Source organism: Podarcis melisellensis, assembly GCF_964234715.1.
Source record: "Podarcis melisellensis genome assembly, chromosome: 4".
Taxonomy (NCBI): domain Eukaryota; kingdom Metazoa; phylum Chordata; class Lepidosauria; order Squamata; family Lacertidae; genus Podarcis; species Podarcis melisellensis.
Window position 1 is genome coordinate 32291443 of NC_138531.1, and position 15182 is coordinate 32306624.

A 15182-nucleotide genomic window follows, 5' to 3' on the forward strand; every position below is an offset into this window, starting at 1 on the left:
AAATAATGACATGCAATAAAACAACAACAACAAGGAGCTTGTCTAATTGCAATCATTATTATCCCAAAAGTCCTCAAAAAAACAGATTACAGAGAAACAGGTCATTGAACTAAACACCATAGATTGATATGTGGGCTGGTTGTTCACCAGTCCTATTATAGCCTATTGTTCCTTAATAGTCCAGCATGGACAGTAGGGCCGGATTTAGATGAAGAAAGGCCATAGGCTACTCTCTTGTGAGGCCCCTCCCCATCCCCCACCCTCACAACTAGAAGAAAATGGAAGAGTCTTATAAACAAAACTGAGTGAAGCCAAGCCAAGGATGATGACGGGTATTTAAAATTCTGCAATTCACAATTTCTCCTTTAAAGAACATAAGATATTATTGTTAAATACCATGGTGATTTTTAAAAATGCAAAAAATTAACACTGAAAAACTTTTGCAATAACTGAACCTTGTAAACCTTTTGTGACCTGGGCAGGCCAGGTCTTCCTGTTATATACCTGCTGGGATTAACAAGGCATCTGACCCTCACCTGAATCTCACAGCTCTCCTGACGAGTGCTTTGGTGGAAATAAAGGATGAGATTGCCCACCAGATACCAGGCACTCTACTATTCAAATTAGGCCCCAGTGTTTTGGTTACAATCCCCTTCTCAATTATGTAATCAATTTCAATCTAGAATTTAAATTCTCAAAACTTTCTTATTTGTTAATTCGAGCAAGTAAACTATTGCTCTCACTTCATTACAAACAACATTTCTTCCTGCAACACACTTGAGCAAACCTGCGCCTCTTCCTTTCATATATATATATATATGTGTGTATATATATATATATATATATATATGCAGGTTTTGGTGTCCTCGGGTGTCTTCCCGTGTAAAAGTTGGGGTGTCTAGGCGACGTTTCGACGAGGTCTCACTCGTCATCTTCAGGCTGGTGCTTTCGGCTTCTTGTTACTGGAACAGAGCAGGATCTCAGTGTTTGAGTTCCTATAAATACTGTTGAGGGGGTGTGGTGTATAGCCTCCAATGTTCTGGGCAGAGAGGAAGTTCCCAGGCTAGTGTGCCTTTTCTTCTTTTGTTCCTTAATTACTTGAGGAATATCTTGAGTGATTTCTTGAGTGATATCCTGAGTACCACTTAGGTGGGTCATTAGGTGTGGATTAGTTGCTAAAGTCTTTGTGTCTTGACCTCTTGAACTTTGTGAAGAGTTTTTCTGAGAAGATGGCTGTACTGCACTTAGTTGTGCTCTGGCTTGGCTTCGTGTATAGGGGCGAGCTGTGGTTTTGTGGCCTGTGTCAGCCAGATCTGTGTAGGGATTGCAGGGGGGTGCAGCATCCGGAGGTGCCACCATGGTTTGGCTACTGGATGGTGTCTGTAATTTATCTGTGGAGAGGGTCTGGGTTTGGGTCTGGTGTGGTTGATTGGTGATGGCGTTCTGTGTGCCTCTGGATCTGGTGTCAGTTTTTGTGGGGAGGGCTAATTTCCAGATGTCTGGCAAGCGGGATGTGTCGTCACGCTTGTTCATGTTGTGAGGGTGTTTCTCTATCTCGATGGCTTCCATGATTATTCTCTTGTGGTGATGTTCCATGTTAAAGAGCAATTTGGAATCTGCAAAATTAATTTCGTGTCCTGTTTCTTTCATGTGTTGGAAAAGAGAGGAAGTTTTTTCTTCTTTTTTGACGGCATTCTTGTGTTCTGCGATACGTGCATTTATTCGTCTGTTTGTTTGTCCAATGTACGTGGCTGGGCAGACTTTGCAGGGTATTTCATAGACCCCTTGGTTTTCCAACTGGATTTTATCCTTGGGGTTTCTGAGGATATTGGCTATTTTTTGGTTGGTGCAAAAGGCTGTTTTGATATTGTGTTTATGGAGGATTTTGCTAATTTTATCTGTAGTGCCCTTGATATAAGGAAGGAGGGCCATGCCATTGTTTTCTTCTGTGTCTTGGTTTTTGGGGGGTGTTTCTTTTTGGATTAGCTTCGTAACCCTGTTTTGCTGGTATCCATTGGCAATTAACACATTTGAGAGATTCTGTAACTCAGTTGTCAAGTGGTCTTTGTCAGCCAGGCGTTTGGTTCTGGAGATGAGAGTCTTGGCTACGGAGTTTATTTGTGCAGGGTGGTGGTGTGATTGTGCATGTAAGTAGCGGTTGGTGTGTGTTTTTTTCCGGTAGATAGTGTGTCCTAGGGAGCCATCAGGTTTTTTGTAGATTAGGACGTCAAGGAAGGGAAGTTGGTTGTTGGCTTCTATTTCCATAGTGAATTGTATTTTGGGGTGTAGGCTGTTGAGATGTGTGAGGAAGCTATCCAGTTTTTCCTTCCCGTGTGGCCAAATTACAAAGGTGTCGTCAACATATCTGAGCCAAAGTTTGGGTTTGTGTTCTGACTTGTCTAAAGCATTGGTTTCAAAGTGTTCCATGTACAGGTTTGCGATGACCGGTGAGAGGGGTGATCCCATAGGTGCTCCTTCTATCTGTTTGTATCTTTGTCCATTGTGGATGAAGTACGTGTTGGTTAGGCAGTGGTTGGTTAGGTCCAAGATGTATTCGGGGGGATTGTATTTGTTTTGAATGGCTGTCAAGGCTTCATTAATGGGCACTTGTGTGAAGAGAGATACAACATCGAAGCTCACAAGTAGGTCATTAGGATGTAGGTTTTGCTTCTTTATTGTTTCTATGAACTGGAAGGAGTTTGGAACGTGTGAAGAGATGGATTCTGCATAGGGCTGAAGTTGCTTGGCGAGAAATTTAGCGAGATTTTGTAGAGGTGAGCCTATGGAGCTGACTATTGGTCTGAGTGGTGTTCCTTCTTTGTGTATCTTGGGGAGGCCGTAGAGTTTGGGGCATCTGGATGATTTTTCTCTGGGGATGATTCTTAGCTGGATTTCTTCACTGATAGGAGAGGCTTTTATTTTGGATTTGGTGGTTTTTTCCAGATAGGTGGTGGGATCTGTTTTTATAGGTTGGTAGGTAGGATCTTGGAGTAGATTTGATAGTTTTGCTTGGTAGTCCGATGTGTTCATCACAACAGTGGCATTACCTTTGTCTGCTGGGAGAATGATTATGTTGTTGTCTTTCCTCAGGTTGGTGAGTGCTTTCTGTTCTTCTTTGTGTAAATTGCTTCTGGGTGGTTTGCTGGAGCAGAGGATGTTGGTGACTTCAAGTCTGATTTTATTGGCTTCATCTGGGTTGATTTTGGTTAGGCTAGCTTCGACTCCGCATATGATGTTTTCCGTGGGGATGCGTCTCGGGGCGACTGCAAAGTTGAAACCTTTGGAGAGTACTTTGGTTTCAGTTGTGGTGAGGATCCTGTCTGATATGTTATGTACTGTTTGTTTCATGGGTTGTTGTGGAGGGTGGCTGGGCTTCTGGCGTTTCTCTAGTTTGTGGAGTTTGTTGGTGTGTGTGTCTGTCTTATGTGAGGTCTCCGTTTCAGCTCTCCAGACGGCTAGTTGTTTGCATTTGTCCCAGAGTGCAGGGTGGATTTTGTTACAGAGTTTGAGGTGAAGAGTGAGCAGATCTTTGTTGGTTTGGTTTAGTAGGTATCTTTTCTTGTGTAGTTCGTTTCTGATTAGGGATAGTTCAGTTCGTTTCAGGATCCTTTCGGTAGCTGGGGTTTTAGAATGGAATTTAAGTTGGAAGCATGTGGGAATTAAGTTGTTGTCTCGGCAGTTGCGTAGGAACAAGAGATCACATAAGATGGTGGCTCTTCGGACTTCTAGTTTCTCGTAGGTTCTTGTCAGCTGGAAGGTTTCCTCCCCGTAGAGGTGAGATATTTGCTTTCGTAGATTTTCACGGGTACAGGAATGCAGGTTTTGGTGTCCTCGGGTGTCTTCCCGTGTAAAAGTTGGAAAAACTTTGAAACCAATGCTTTAGACAAGTCAGAACACAAACCCAAACTTTGGCTCAGATATGTTGACGACACCTTTGTAATTTGGCCACACGGGAAGGAAAAACTGGATAGCTTCCTCACACATCTCAACAGCCTACACCCCAAAATACAATTCACTATGGAAATAGAAGCCAACAACCAACTTCCCTTCCTTGACGTCCTAATCTACAAAAAACCTGATGGCTCCCTAGGACACACTATCTACCGGAAAAAAACACACACCAACCGCTACTTACATGCACAATCACACCACCACCCTGCACAAATAAACTCCGTAGCCAAGACTCTCATCTCCAGAACCAAACGCCTGGCTGACAAAGACCACTTGACAACTGAGTTACAGAATCTCTCAAATGTGTTAATTGCCAATGGATACCAGCAAAACAGGGTTACGAAGCTAATCCAAAAAGAAACACCCCCCAAAAACCAAGACACAGAAGAAAACAATGGCATGGCCCTCCTTCCTTATATCAAGGGCACTACAGATAAAATTAGCAAAATCCTCCATAAACACAATATCAAAACAGCCTTTTGCACCAACCAAAAAATAGCCAATATCCTCAGAAACCCCAAGGATAAAATCCAGTTGGAAAACCAAGGGGTCTATGAAATACCCTGCAAAGTCTGCCCAGCCACGTACATTGGACAAACAAACAGACGAATAAATGCACGTATCGCAGAACACAAGAATGCCGTCAAAAAAGAAGAAAAAACTTCCTCTCTTTTCCAACACATGAAAGAAACAGGACACGAAATTAATTTTGCAGATTCCAAATTGCTCTTTAACATGGAACATCACCACAAGAGAATAATCATGGAAGCCATCGAGATAGAGAAACACCCTCACAACATGAACAAGCGTGACGACACATCCCGCTTGCCAGACATCTGGAAATTAGCCCTCCCCACAAAAACTGACACCAGATCCAGAGGCACACAGAACGCCATCACCAATCAACCACACCAGACCCAAACCCAGACCCTCTCCACAGATAAATTACAGACACCATCCAGTAGCCAAACCATGGTGGCACCTCCGGATGCTGCACCCCCCTGCAATCCCTACACAGATCTGGCTGACACAGGCCACAAAACCACAGCTCGCCCCTATACACGAAGCCAAGCCAGAGCACAACTAAGTGCAGTACAGCCATCTTCTCAGAAAAACTCTTCACAAAGTTCAAGAGGTCAAGACACAAAGACTTTAGCAACTAATCCACACCTAATGACCCACCTAAGTGGTACTCAGGATATCACTCAAGAAATCACTCAAGATATCCCTCAAGTAATTAAGGAACAAAAGAAGAAAAGGCACACTAGCCTGGGAACTTCCTCTCTGCCCAGAACATTGGAGGCTATACACCACACCCCCTCAACAGTATTTATAGGAACTCAAACACTGAGATCCTGCTCTGTTCCAGTAACAAGAAGCCGAAAGCACCAGCCTGAAGATGACGAGTGAGACCTCGTCGAAACGTCGCCTAGACACCCCAACTTTTACACGGGAAGACACCCGAGGACACCAAAACCTGCATTCCTGTACCCGTGAAAATCTACGAAAGCATATATATATATATATATATATATATATATATATATATATATGCAGAATGCCCAGCAATGCCAGCTTTCTTGAGCACACCTTGGGTTCAAATGACTGTGTCACTTGTACAATTTTCCGTTCTCCGACTCTAGGTTCCCATTAAATCAGAACGTCAACACCACAGTTGAGATGTTTACTCAGAAATACTGTAAGTCCTACAGCATTCAATTGGGGGCTTACTCCCAGAGAAGCGTGCATTGAATTGCAACCTTAAGTCAATCCATGAAATGCCCAAATTCACATCTTTGTTGAGAAGTCTTGACTGTTCATTGTTCATTAGAGGACACAGGTTGCTCCCTAAATGTTCACCCCCCCCTTCTTGAAAGGTGGTTATGAGGATTATGATGATATATTGCATGGCCTGAGTATGGTATGAAATCCAAAGATTTTCTTGTTTATACCAGAACCTTGGCATTTAATAGCCTCTCAAGACAACTTTTTAATAGCCTCTCAGTTTTGCCTTGGATAATGAGTATTACAGAACGGCACATATGGGACAAGGGAAGGGTATAGACTTAGCAAATGCATTTACATTGCAGTGTCAGTGAATCTCCATGCTTGGAACGATCAAGGTCAGAGTTTATGACAGTGAAAACTTACTATCCGCTATATTTGCCTCTTTTCCAGGGGCATTCCTGGATTTACAGAGGCCGTCCTTGTTTCTGATTTGATCCCGGAATATCCCGCTTTCCCTTAGGACGTCCCTATTTTTATTGGAGAAATGAGGGAGGGTATGGAGTTATGTGGCCCCACTGAGCCAAGGAGATAAGTGACTATGCAACGTTCAGAACACCTTGGAAGGCAGCCCTGTATAGGAAGTTTCTTTAATGTTTTATTATGTTTTTATATATGTTGGAAGCCACCCAGGGTGGCTACGGCAAACCCAGTCAGATGGTTGGGGTATATTATTATTATTATTATTATTATTATTATTATTATTATTATTATATAAGGTGTCCCTATTTTCATCAGATAAATGTTGGAGGTTATGAAATAATACAATACTACAAACAAAAAACAAAATAATTAAAAGCAAAGCACAATATGAGGTGATAAAAGGACTCCCCCAGAATAAGATTAACTGCTACTGACAGTCCTCAAAGATCTGTGTGTAACCAACTACTGCAAAGAAAAACACTTAATGCCGTTAGTTAGTGAATGGGGGGAAGTAATGGTTTAAATCCTCTGGATTTCCCCTCCAAAATATGACTCAGAGCCAAAACAGATTTTGATGCGAGAGAGAGAGAGAGAGAGAGAGAGAGAGAGAGAGAGAGAGAGAGAGAGAGAGCTGTGATAAGATCTTCCGGTTTTTCCGCTCTATACTTCAAATGAGATGTGGGAGGGTTTGATTTTTAGGAGAGTCATGGTGCTGAGGGAGGTGATGTGTAACCCTTTCCCCCTGATCTGAATTCCCCCAGTTGCTCTTAGACCAACCTGGGGGAGGGATATAAAGTTACCCTTTTCTCCCATAGCAGGTTTAATAGCAGATTTGGCGGTGAGCACTTTACAATGGGGAAAAGAACGAACCCCACCCCACACCTCCCTCATGGCTGTTGCTCCAGTCAAAACCAGCACCCCTGATAAGAGGGTGAGATCTTTCTTTCTGCATCACGTCAGTTTCAGCCCTTCTGGAGAAACAGAAGATAGGATACACTAGCTTCTTTCAGGTTAGATTAGAGAGACTGTTCTATATCGCTGCTATTTCCTCATGTGATTCAATCAGATTGCAGCAAATGCATGTTGCACAATTGCAGTCAACTGGGAGGTCTGGCGCAATAAACCCCAATACAGACTTTTGGGCAAAAAGGAAAGCGACAAGGAACTTGCTTAACTCAGTGTCATCTAACTTCCCCGCAACCAGCCAGAATGGCTGTTCAGTGAACAGTCAGTGTTGTCTAACCTCCTTGAAAACCAGTCAGAATGGATGCTCAGTAAGTGAGTTGCCCTGAGGTCCCTGAGTGTATGTTTAAAGCGGGTTTAAATGTTGTAATGAAGCATGCTTACTCGGAAGTAAGTCCCTGTGTTCAGTGTGCAGTGTGCATAGGTCTGCCACAGTTGGCACAAAGCTGCTCAGGCAAACTATTCATCTAGCATTGGTTTGTGGTTTTTTAAACAGTAACAAATTCATATACATCTAATTTCCTTTAAACCTTTGGGCTATCAGATGCATCCTCAATCTTTCCCTTTCCCACTTATCTGCAGAGGCCTCACAGACAGCTCAATTACCATATCTGCCCCAAATCCTTTATGTACCACAGCACTGTTTGTTTCAAAACAAAAGGACCTGCTCACTTAACCATGCTAATTTATAGCCACGCTCCCTGGAGCCACTCGAGGCAGTGGCTAGAAATTTATCACTGTAAATTAGCTTTTCAAATCCATTGGAAGTAACAGCATTAAGGGGCTGTTTCAAATTTGAAATTCCACTTAATTTTCTACACCAAAGTTATATAACAGAGCCTCTACAAAGACCCAATTTATAAAAGCTTTAGGTGTTTGAACTTGTGTAGAGGGGATAGACAGGAAGTGTGGGAAACTTATACCTCCTGCTGCTGTTTTTACATGTCTACAGAAATGTGGGCTCATGGGAGATGAGTTAACATTGCAAAGGAATGGCTTGTCTCCTTTTCCTTGTAAGTTTAAATTTGCCAGTTATTCAAGGCTGCAATCCGGTTTACACTTTCCTGGAATACCCTGGGGATTTCCAAATAAACATGCAATAAACTTCTTAACTGCATATTAACACCTTTCCCAAGCACTGTATTAAATTGCTATTGTTTATCAATTTCTGGAGCAGATGTATGAGCTACAAGAAGAGTCTCTTAAACTTTTTCATGACTCCTTGTATGTTTTGAAAGTTGAGGTCAGGGATAAATGCATTATATGGCTGCAGCTACTTAAAAAACATCATGCCCCACTCACCACTCCCCCAATATATTACAGTGGTACCTCGGGTTAAGTACTTAATTCGTTCCGGAGGTCTGTACTTAACCTGAAACTGTTCTTAACCTGAAGCACCACTTTAGCTAATAGGGCCTCCTGCTGCTGCTGCGCCGCCGGAGCACGATTTCTGTTCTCATCCTGAAGCAAAGTTTTTAACCTGAAGCACTATTTCTGGGTTAGCAGAGTCTGTAACCTGAAGCGTATGTAACCTGAAGTGTATGTAACCCGAGGTACCACTGTATATACCCAGCCAGTTTTATATACAGTAAGCCTGCAACTTACGCACATTTAAGTTGTGCGCATTCAGCTTTATGTGTGTAGTAAATAAATAAAATAGCATTTTTAAAGGTTCGTAAAGGGTTTTTTTTGGGGGGGGATGATTTTGGCAATCCCACCCACCATGGAACCCAACGGGCTTTGACTATCTGCAATGTTGGCTTTAGGCATGATCCCTGGAATGTAACCCCCACATAAGTTACTGTATTTAGTGCTATTCTCCTAGAAAAAGAGGTGCTGGAACTCACCATGAACACTTCCTTTGTTCTCTTATAATGGCAATGGCACCCACCTGAGGGGTGCCGAAACTGAGTTCTGGTGAGTTTTGGCTGAAGAAAAAGCCCAGACTGTATTTGACCGGCACAACCTGCCCATTGGTATAGCAGTGTTCTTACATCCAGTCAGGGATAGCTCTGGCTCTCAGCTTCCTCCTCCCTACTTCTCAGTTGGGGGGGGGGGCCTGGAAAGTGAGGTCAAAATTAGCATTAGCTGGCTCTGCCTGTCATTGGCTCTGTTGGATTCTCTGCTTTCCGCCCCACCAGTTTCAATAGGCCCCAGTCACCACTGAACCCTGTTCCCTAATATTCTTTTAGACAAGACATGTCAAGAGTTGAAATTGAAGCCTTCTTTATGTGCGATGTAACATCAAAGAAGCAGTCAAATACAACATTTCCTGTTTGCCCAGAGTGGACACATAGGGGGATGTTGCCCCAGCCAGGAGGACTTCCTGTCACACCTGGTCTGGAGCATCCTCCCCCTGCGTGTGACCAGGTAGATGGGTGTGACCCTGGCAGACCCTATAAAGGGGGTAGTCACGCAGCCATCTCTCTCTTGCCTCTGTTGATGCCTTTTGCTGTGTGCTGTCTCTCAGCCAGCAGCACACGGGCTCATCCCTCACAAGAGGATGAGCCCACACTTTTCTCTGTAACTGTAACTACAAGATGAAGCCTGCCTTCAGGATCATACTGTGAGCTGAGTGGAAGTAAACCTTATCATTACTTTTAAAAGAAGACTGCTGCGTCATTATTGTTTCTAAGAGGGAACTAAAGGGGATTTTCCAGGAACAATCCAATCTGGAAAAGCCAGGCTGGATTGCGTAACTCAAATGGTTCTAAGGAATCCATCAACTAGCTTCCAGCAACGTGCAAGGGAATGTGCTCTGCTACTAGCTCACTAGCGTGAGTGAGGAAGGATAATATTTAATCGATATATCCTCTCCTACTATCTACAACATTCCCACACTTTACACTGCTGGTCTATGTATCTTCCCCCCATCTGCAGCCCTTCCTCTTATTTAGAAAGTCGGAGAAGACATCTCAGTATCTGGATTTTCACTCATGTCTCGTCAATCCATGCTGCATGCATGGTAACTGGATAATTGTGGACCAATAAGCAGAAAACCAGCAAATCTGCCATACAAGGATTTCCAGAGAAAAAATCAAGAGCATTGCAAAAAACATTTCAGTGGAATTCTGTGGAATGAGCTCAAGGGGTGGGAATAGAAGGTGGAAGCAAGGCTATCTATAAGACCTTGGCCATAATCTTTCCTCAAACATGAAGATTGCAGAGAAGGCCGTATGGGCATGAAGAGGCTTCTAGGGAAAGATTGCGCAGTGTTTCCTGGAACACTCTTTTTCAACTTCTTTAGCTGTCTCTGTTGGAGCATGCACTACTTTCCCACTGAATCTTCCACACCCAAGAATTGGATACAACTCAGAGAATGTGATGAAAATGATGTATAGATGGCACATTACACCAGTGAAGTTAGCAAAAAAATGATCACATGTGGTGGGAGTGTAAAAAGGTGAAATGCTTCTGGGAGATGGTATACAATGAATTTTAAAAAATGTTGAAATATACATTTATAAAGAAACCAGAAGCATTTCTCTTAGGCATTGTGGGAAGTGATATAAATAAAAAGGAATGTAAGCTTTTTTTATATATGCAGTAACAGCAGCAAGAATATTATTGGCCCAAAAATGGAAACAAGGAGAATTACCAATGATGGAAGAATGGAGAATGAAATTAATGGACTATGCAGAACTTGACAAGCGTGACGACACATCCCGCTTGCCAGACATCTGGAAATTAGCCCTCCCCACAAAAACTGACACCAGATCCAGAGGCACACAGAACGCCACCACCAATCAACCACACCAGACCCAAACCCAGACCCTCTCCACAGATAAATTACAGACACCATCCAGTAGCCAAACCATGGTGGCACCTCCGGATGCTGCACCCCCCTGCAATCCCTACACAGATCTGGCTGACACAGGCCACAAAACCACAGCTCGCCCCTATACACGAAGCCAAGCCAGAGCACAACTAAGTGCAGTACAGCCATCTTCTCAGAAAAACTCTTCACAAAGTTCAAGAGGTCAAGACACAAAGACTTTAGCAACTAATCCACACCTAATGACCCACCTAAGTGGTACTCAGGATATCACTCAAGAAATCACTCAAGATATCCCTCAAGTAATTAAGGAACAAAAGAAGAAAAGGCACACTAGCCTGGGAACTTCCTCTCTGCCCAGAACATTGGAGGCTATACACCACACCCCCTCAACAGTATTTATAGGAACTCAAACACTGAGATCCTGCTCTGTTCCAGTAACAAGAAGCCGAAAGCACCAGCCTGAAGATGACGAGTGAGACCTCGTCGAAACGTCGCCTAGACACCCCAACTTTTACACGGGAAGACACCCGAGGACACCAAAACCTGCATTCCTGTACCCGTGAAAATCTACGAAAGCATATATATATATATATATATATAATTGGATACAACTCCCAGCACATTTTGACACGGGCATCTTCATTTTCCATCACTGTCACTAATGGCATGAAGATGTTTACAGTCTAAACAACCCTCTGGAGGAGACAAAAGCATTTCTTTAGGATGAAGCTTTCTAACACGGCACAGCGCTGTTCGTGAAAAATATTGCTTCATATGTCCCACTGCATTCAAGAAGAGAGGTTGTTTGCTTTCCCCAAGGAAAATATGGCTCAAAACTTTACCAGAAAAAAGACTGCGGGGACAAATTCCTCTTTCCTCTCTTATGTAAAACGTTTTGCTCAGACGTGTTTTAACTCACTCTGTTTCCCCTGAAGGTGATGCTATACTCCTCCTAGTTTGGCAAGGCTAAATGTGACAGCGACACTAATTAGTACATTTCCTAGCTGAATGTAAACATTAGTTGGAGCTGTATTTTTACATACCCAAGCAGAAAAACAGATGATACAACAGATATATTCCATCGCCCAAGATTTTGCTATTCTATTATGCTATTCATCTGAATCCAATGTGGTTTCATTTGAACACATTCCCACCAACATGGTTTGAAATCTGCTCCAGAGCAGTTCATTTCCAACATGTATCCTAACTATTTAAATAAAGGCACTGTACCCGAATAGGCATAAAGTTCCCCAAATAGAGCATTTTCTAGAAATTAGCTTTCCCATTTAAATCAACCAATTAAGATAAACCACACTTTCATATAAAATATCACAAGGCAGTATACACATTAAAAAAAATAATATTACAAAAACAAAACATCCATAAGAGATGGTTGGCAAAGAATCTCAGCTTAATTGTGCTAATCACACATTGTAGTTGCAATCCCTTTATTTCAGCTACATACACTAAGTTAACATTTTCTCCACTTAACTTTCAGATTCAGACTGGTGCAAGATCTTATAAGTAGTAGATAGGAGACCTTCAAAATACTAGATCAGGCATAGACAAACTCCGGTCCTCCAGATATTTGGGACTACAGTTCTCATCAACCCTGACCGCTGGTCCTGTTAGCTAGGGATGATGGGAATTGTAGTCCCAAACGTCTGGAGGGCTGGAGTTTCCCTATGCCTGTACTAGATGATGCTTTCTCAAAAGAAGACCCGAGAGTTGCAAATTTGAGCAAACGAGAGATGTGATTTGGTAAAAGACTTGGGGGTTTTTTTGTGTGTGTGTTCACTGATATTTCGTCATATAAAATTATATATCACTCCTTTTGTGTGTGCCCTATTTTGTTTTTGTGTGGCATCATTTTCATTTTGAGGGCCTCAAAAGGTAGAAGAGGCTGAGGTCACTCTGGACCTCTGAAATGGAGTGTCCCTTATTATTGAACATGCTGTTCAAGGCTGGGAGTAGCACCAGAGGCCCTCAAAGGCTTTGCCAGTATTCTCTGTGAAATTGACTGCACACACACACACACACACACACACACACAAGCATGCCCTAGAACCTTTTGCGATTTGCACTTGTTCCATGGCATACACAAGACAATGCACAAAGAGTTCCTGAAATGCAGAAAATTTGAAATGTAAAGCACAATAGACATATAGCTTGTAGCAAAATAAGCAGTCCCGCAGAAGTGTGCAATGAGATAGCATTCTTTTTACTGCTAAAAATGATATAGCATGAAATCAATATCTAGATATAATAATTTGGTACTTTTCATTTATTTCCCCTATTTATAGTTTATCCTATGTTGCAATCATCCCAGGGTGGGATGTAACAGCATTCGGTGTAAAACAAAAATTCAAACAGAATATGCACAAGTTGAAATAAAACCAGGGTCCTCAAAATTTTTAAGCAGCGGGCTGGTCCACTGTCCCTCAGAACTTGGGGGGGGGGCAGACTATTTTTTTTGTGGGGGGGGGATGAACGAGGGATGATGAGCGGCACGCGAAAGGGCTCCGGAGAGGGGCTGCTTTAAATGGTGGCAGCTTGAGAGGGGTTCTCAGCCAACTGTGGCTCCTGTGTCTTGCAAATGGCAGGGGCTGGTGGCGGCGGCAGCGGAGGGACGACGAGCGGTGCACGAAAGGGCTCTGGAAAGGGGCTGTCACCAACAAAGCCCAGCCCCCTTCCTCCTCTAGGCAGGGCGGGGAGAAGCCGGAAGGAGGGAGGGAGGAGGAGTAGGCGGCACCGTGTGAGGGAGAGGGAAAGAATGCGTGCGCTGGCAGTCCACGTGCTGACAATCCACACTGCGATTCCCGGACCGTCTGCAGGCCGGATTTAGAAGGCAATTGGGCCTGATCCAGCCCATGGTCCTTAGTTTGCCAACCCATGGATAAAACCAACAAATTTGATAATAAATCTATACAGTGCCACATGCCAGTTCCAGGATTGGAGCCATTCCTAGCCACATCCCTGATGAGTTTGGCATAGATTCTATTTTCATATGCCTTCTATATCTCCCCCAAGTAGCGGGTTGATCTTCACACTTACGTTTCATAGTAGAGGCATCCTTCCTACACTTAGCCTCAGGAGCTGGGCTCTCACTTTCCACAATTTCAGGATCAGTAACAATTTCTTCCTTGGAAGTGACTCTTTCCCTGAATCTCCAGAAATACTTTTCACCAAGAACAAGCATTCCACTTAAGAGCTGTGAACCTGCAGCAAGGAACCCCACATAAATAGCAGCTCCAACACATTGCTCTTTTGGAACGAGAGGCAATCCCAAAACGTCAGGGAGCTTCATTCCTTCCTTCGCTAGGATGGAATACATATTCCAGGAAACAAAAATGAGCACAAATGTTCCTGCAGCTAAGTCCAGAATGACTCCAATGGAAAAAAAGTAAATCTCCATGTTTTCCAGGCTTGGAAACGTTATATAATGGAAAGGCCATACAAAACATGGTCACCGCATTCACAATGGAGGCTAATGGCATGAGGTCCTGAGCAATAACTATTTCAGAGGGAAGGGACTCATCATCAGCTAACTCTATGATCAGAACAAGCAACCCAGAGCCCAATCCCTGCAAGGCCAGGTCTGCTCCCGCCCATGATGTTGTCAACATGCCCCATTCTCCATTCTCCACTGGACACCGGCTGTGGAGCAGATGCACATAACGCAGCCAATAAGAGCAAAGACAAAGGCACCTACTTGGAAGCAAGACGCCCTGCACACCAACTGTACAGGAAGGGAGCCATAATCTGCCTGGGGTGGTGCTTTTGCATGCTGGAGAAAAACAAAGACAAAAGACAACAGTTAGATACTCAGGTACAATGTCTTATGGACATCCCCTTAACTCTGAGCAAATAGTGAGTGTTGTGCAGCCATAACAATGCCATCATTCTAGGGCAAATTCTACATTTCCCACCTTGAGATGTAGGAATGGGAAAGTCTACTGCATCTGCAATCACATGTGCCAGGAACACTGTGATGTTGGAGGACCATTGAGGAGCGCTGAATATATGTACCTACATGATATTGGTTCTTCAACCGGACTCTGGTACGCAGGGGCTTTTTCCAGGTCTTTCTGCATGTGTCTGATCTCAGAGAAGACCTGAGAAGACTGGAGCTCATCTGCACTGGTCACTGCAGCAACTGCCCCTTGGAATTCTGAGGCAGTTAGAATGCAGCTTGCTTTGAATGCTCAGAACAACACAAATCATAACTCCAAGGTACTGGCTGTTTGGAACATCTAGCAACCGGAAGTTTCAGGGAATTCCA

The 15182-nt window shown here is 43.4% G+C and overlaps 1 protein-coding gene across 1 annotated transcript in view; it reads right to left on the reverse strand.

Annotated features, from left to right (window-relative positions):
- Positions 1 to 14681, reverse strand: part of ATP10A (ATPase phospholipid transporting 10A (putative)) — a 146868-nt gene extending 132187 nt beyond the window's left edge. The window contains exon 1 of the mRNA XM_081907524.1: positions 14613 to 14681. Within this exon, the coding sequence (XP_081763650.1) occupies positions 14613 to 14659 (47 nt within the window). The 5' untranslated portion in view covers positions 14660 to 14681. The remainder of the gene's footprint in view (positions 1 to 14612) is intronic.
- Between the last annotated feature and the right edge of the window lie 501 nt (positions 14682 to 15182).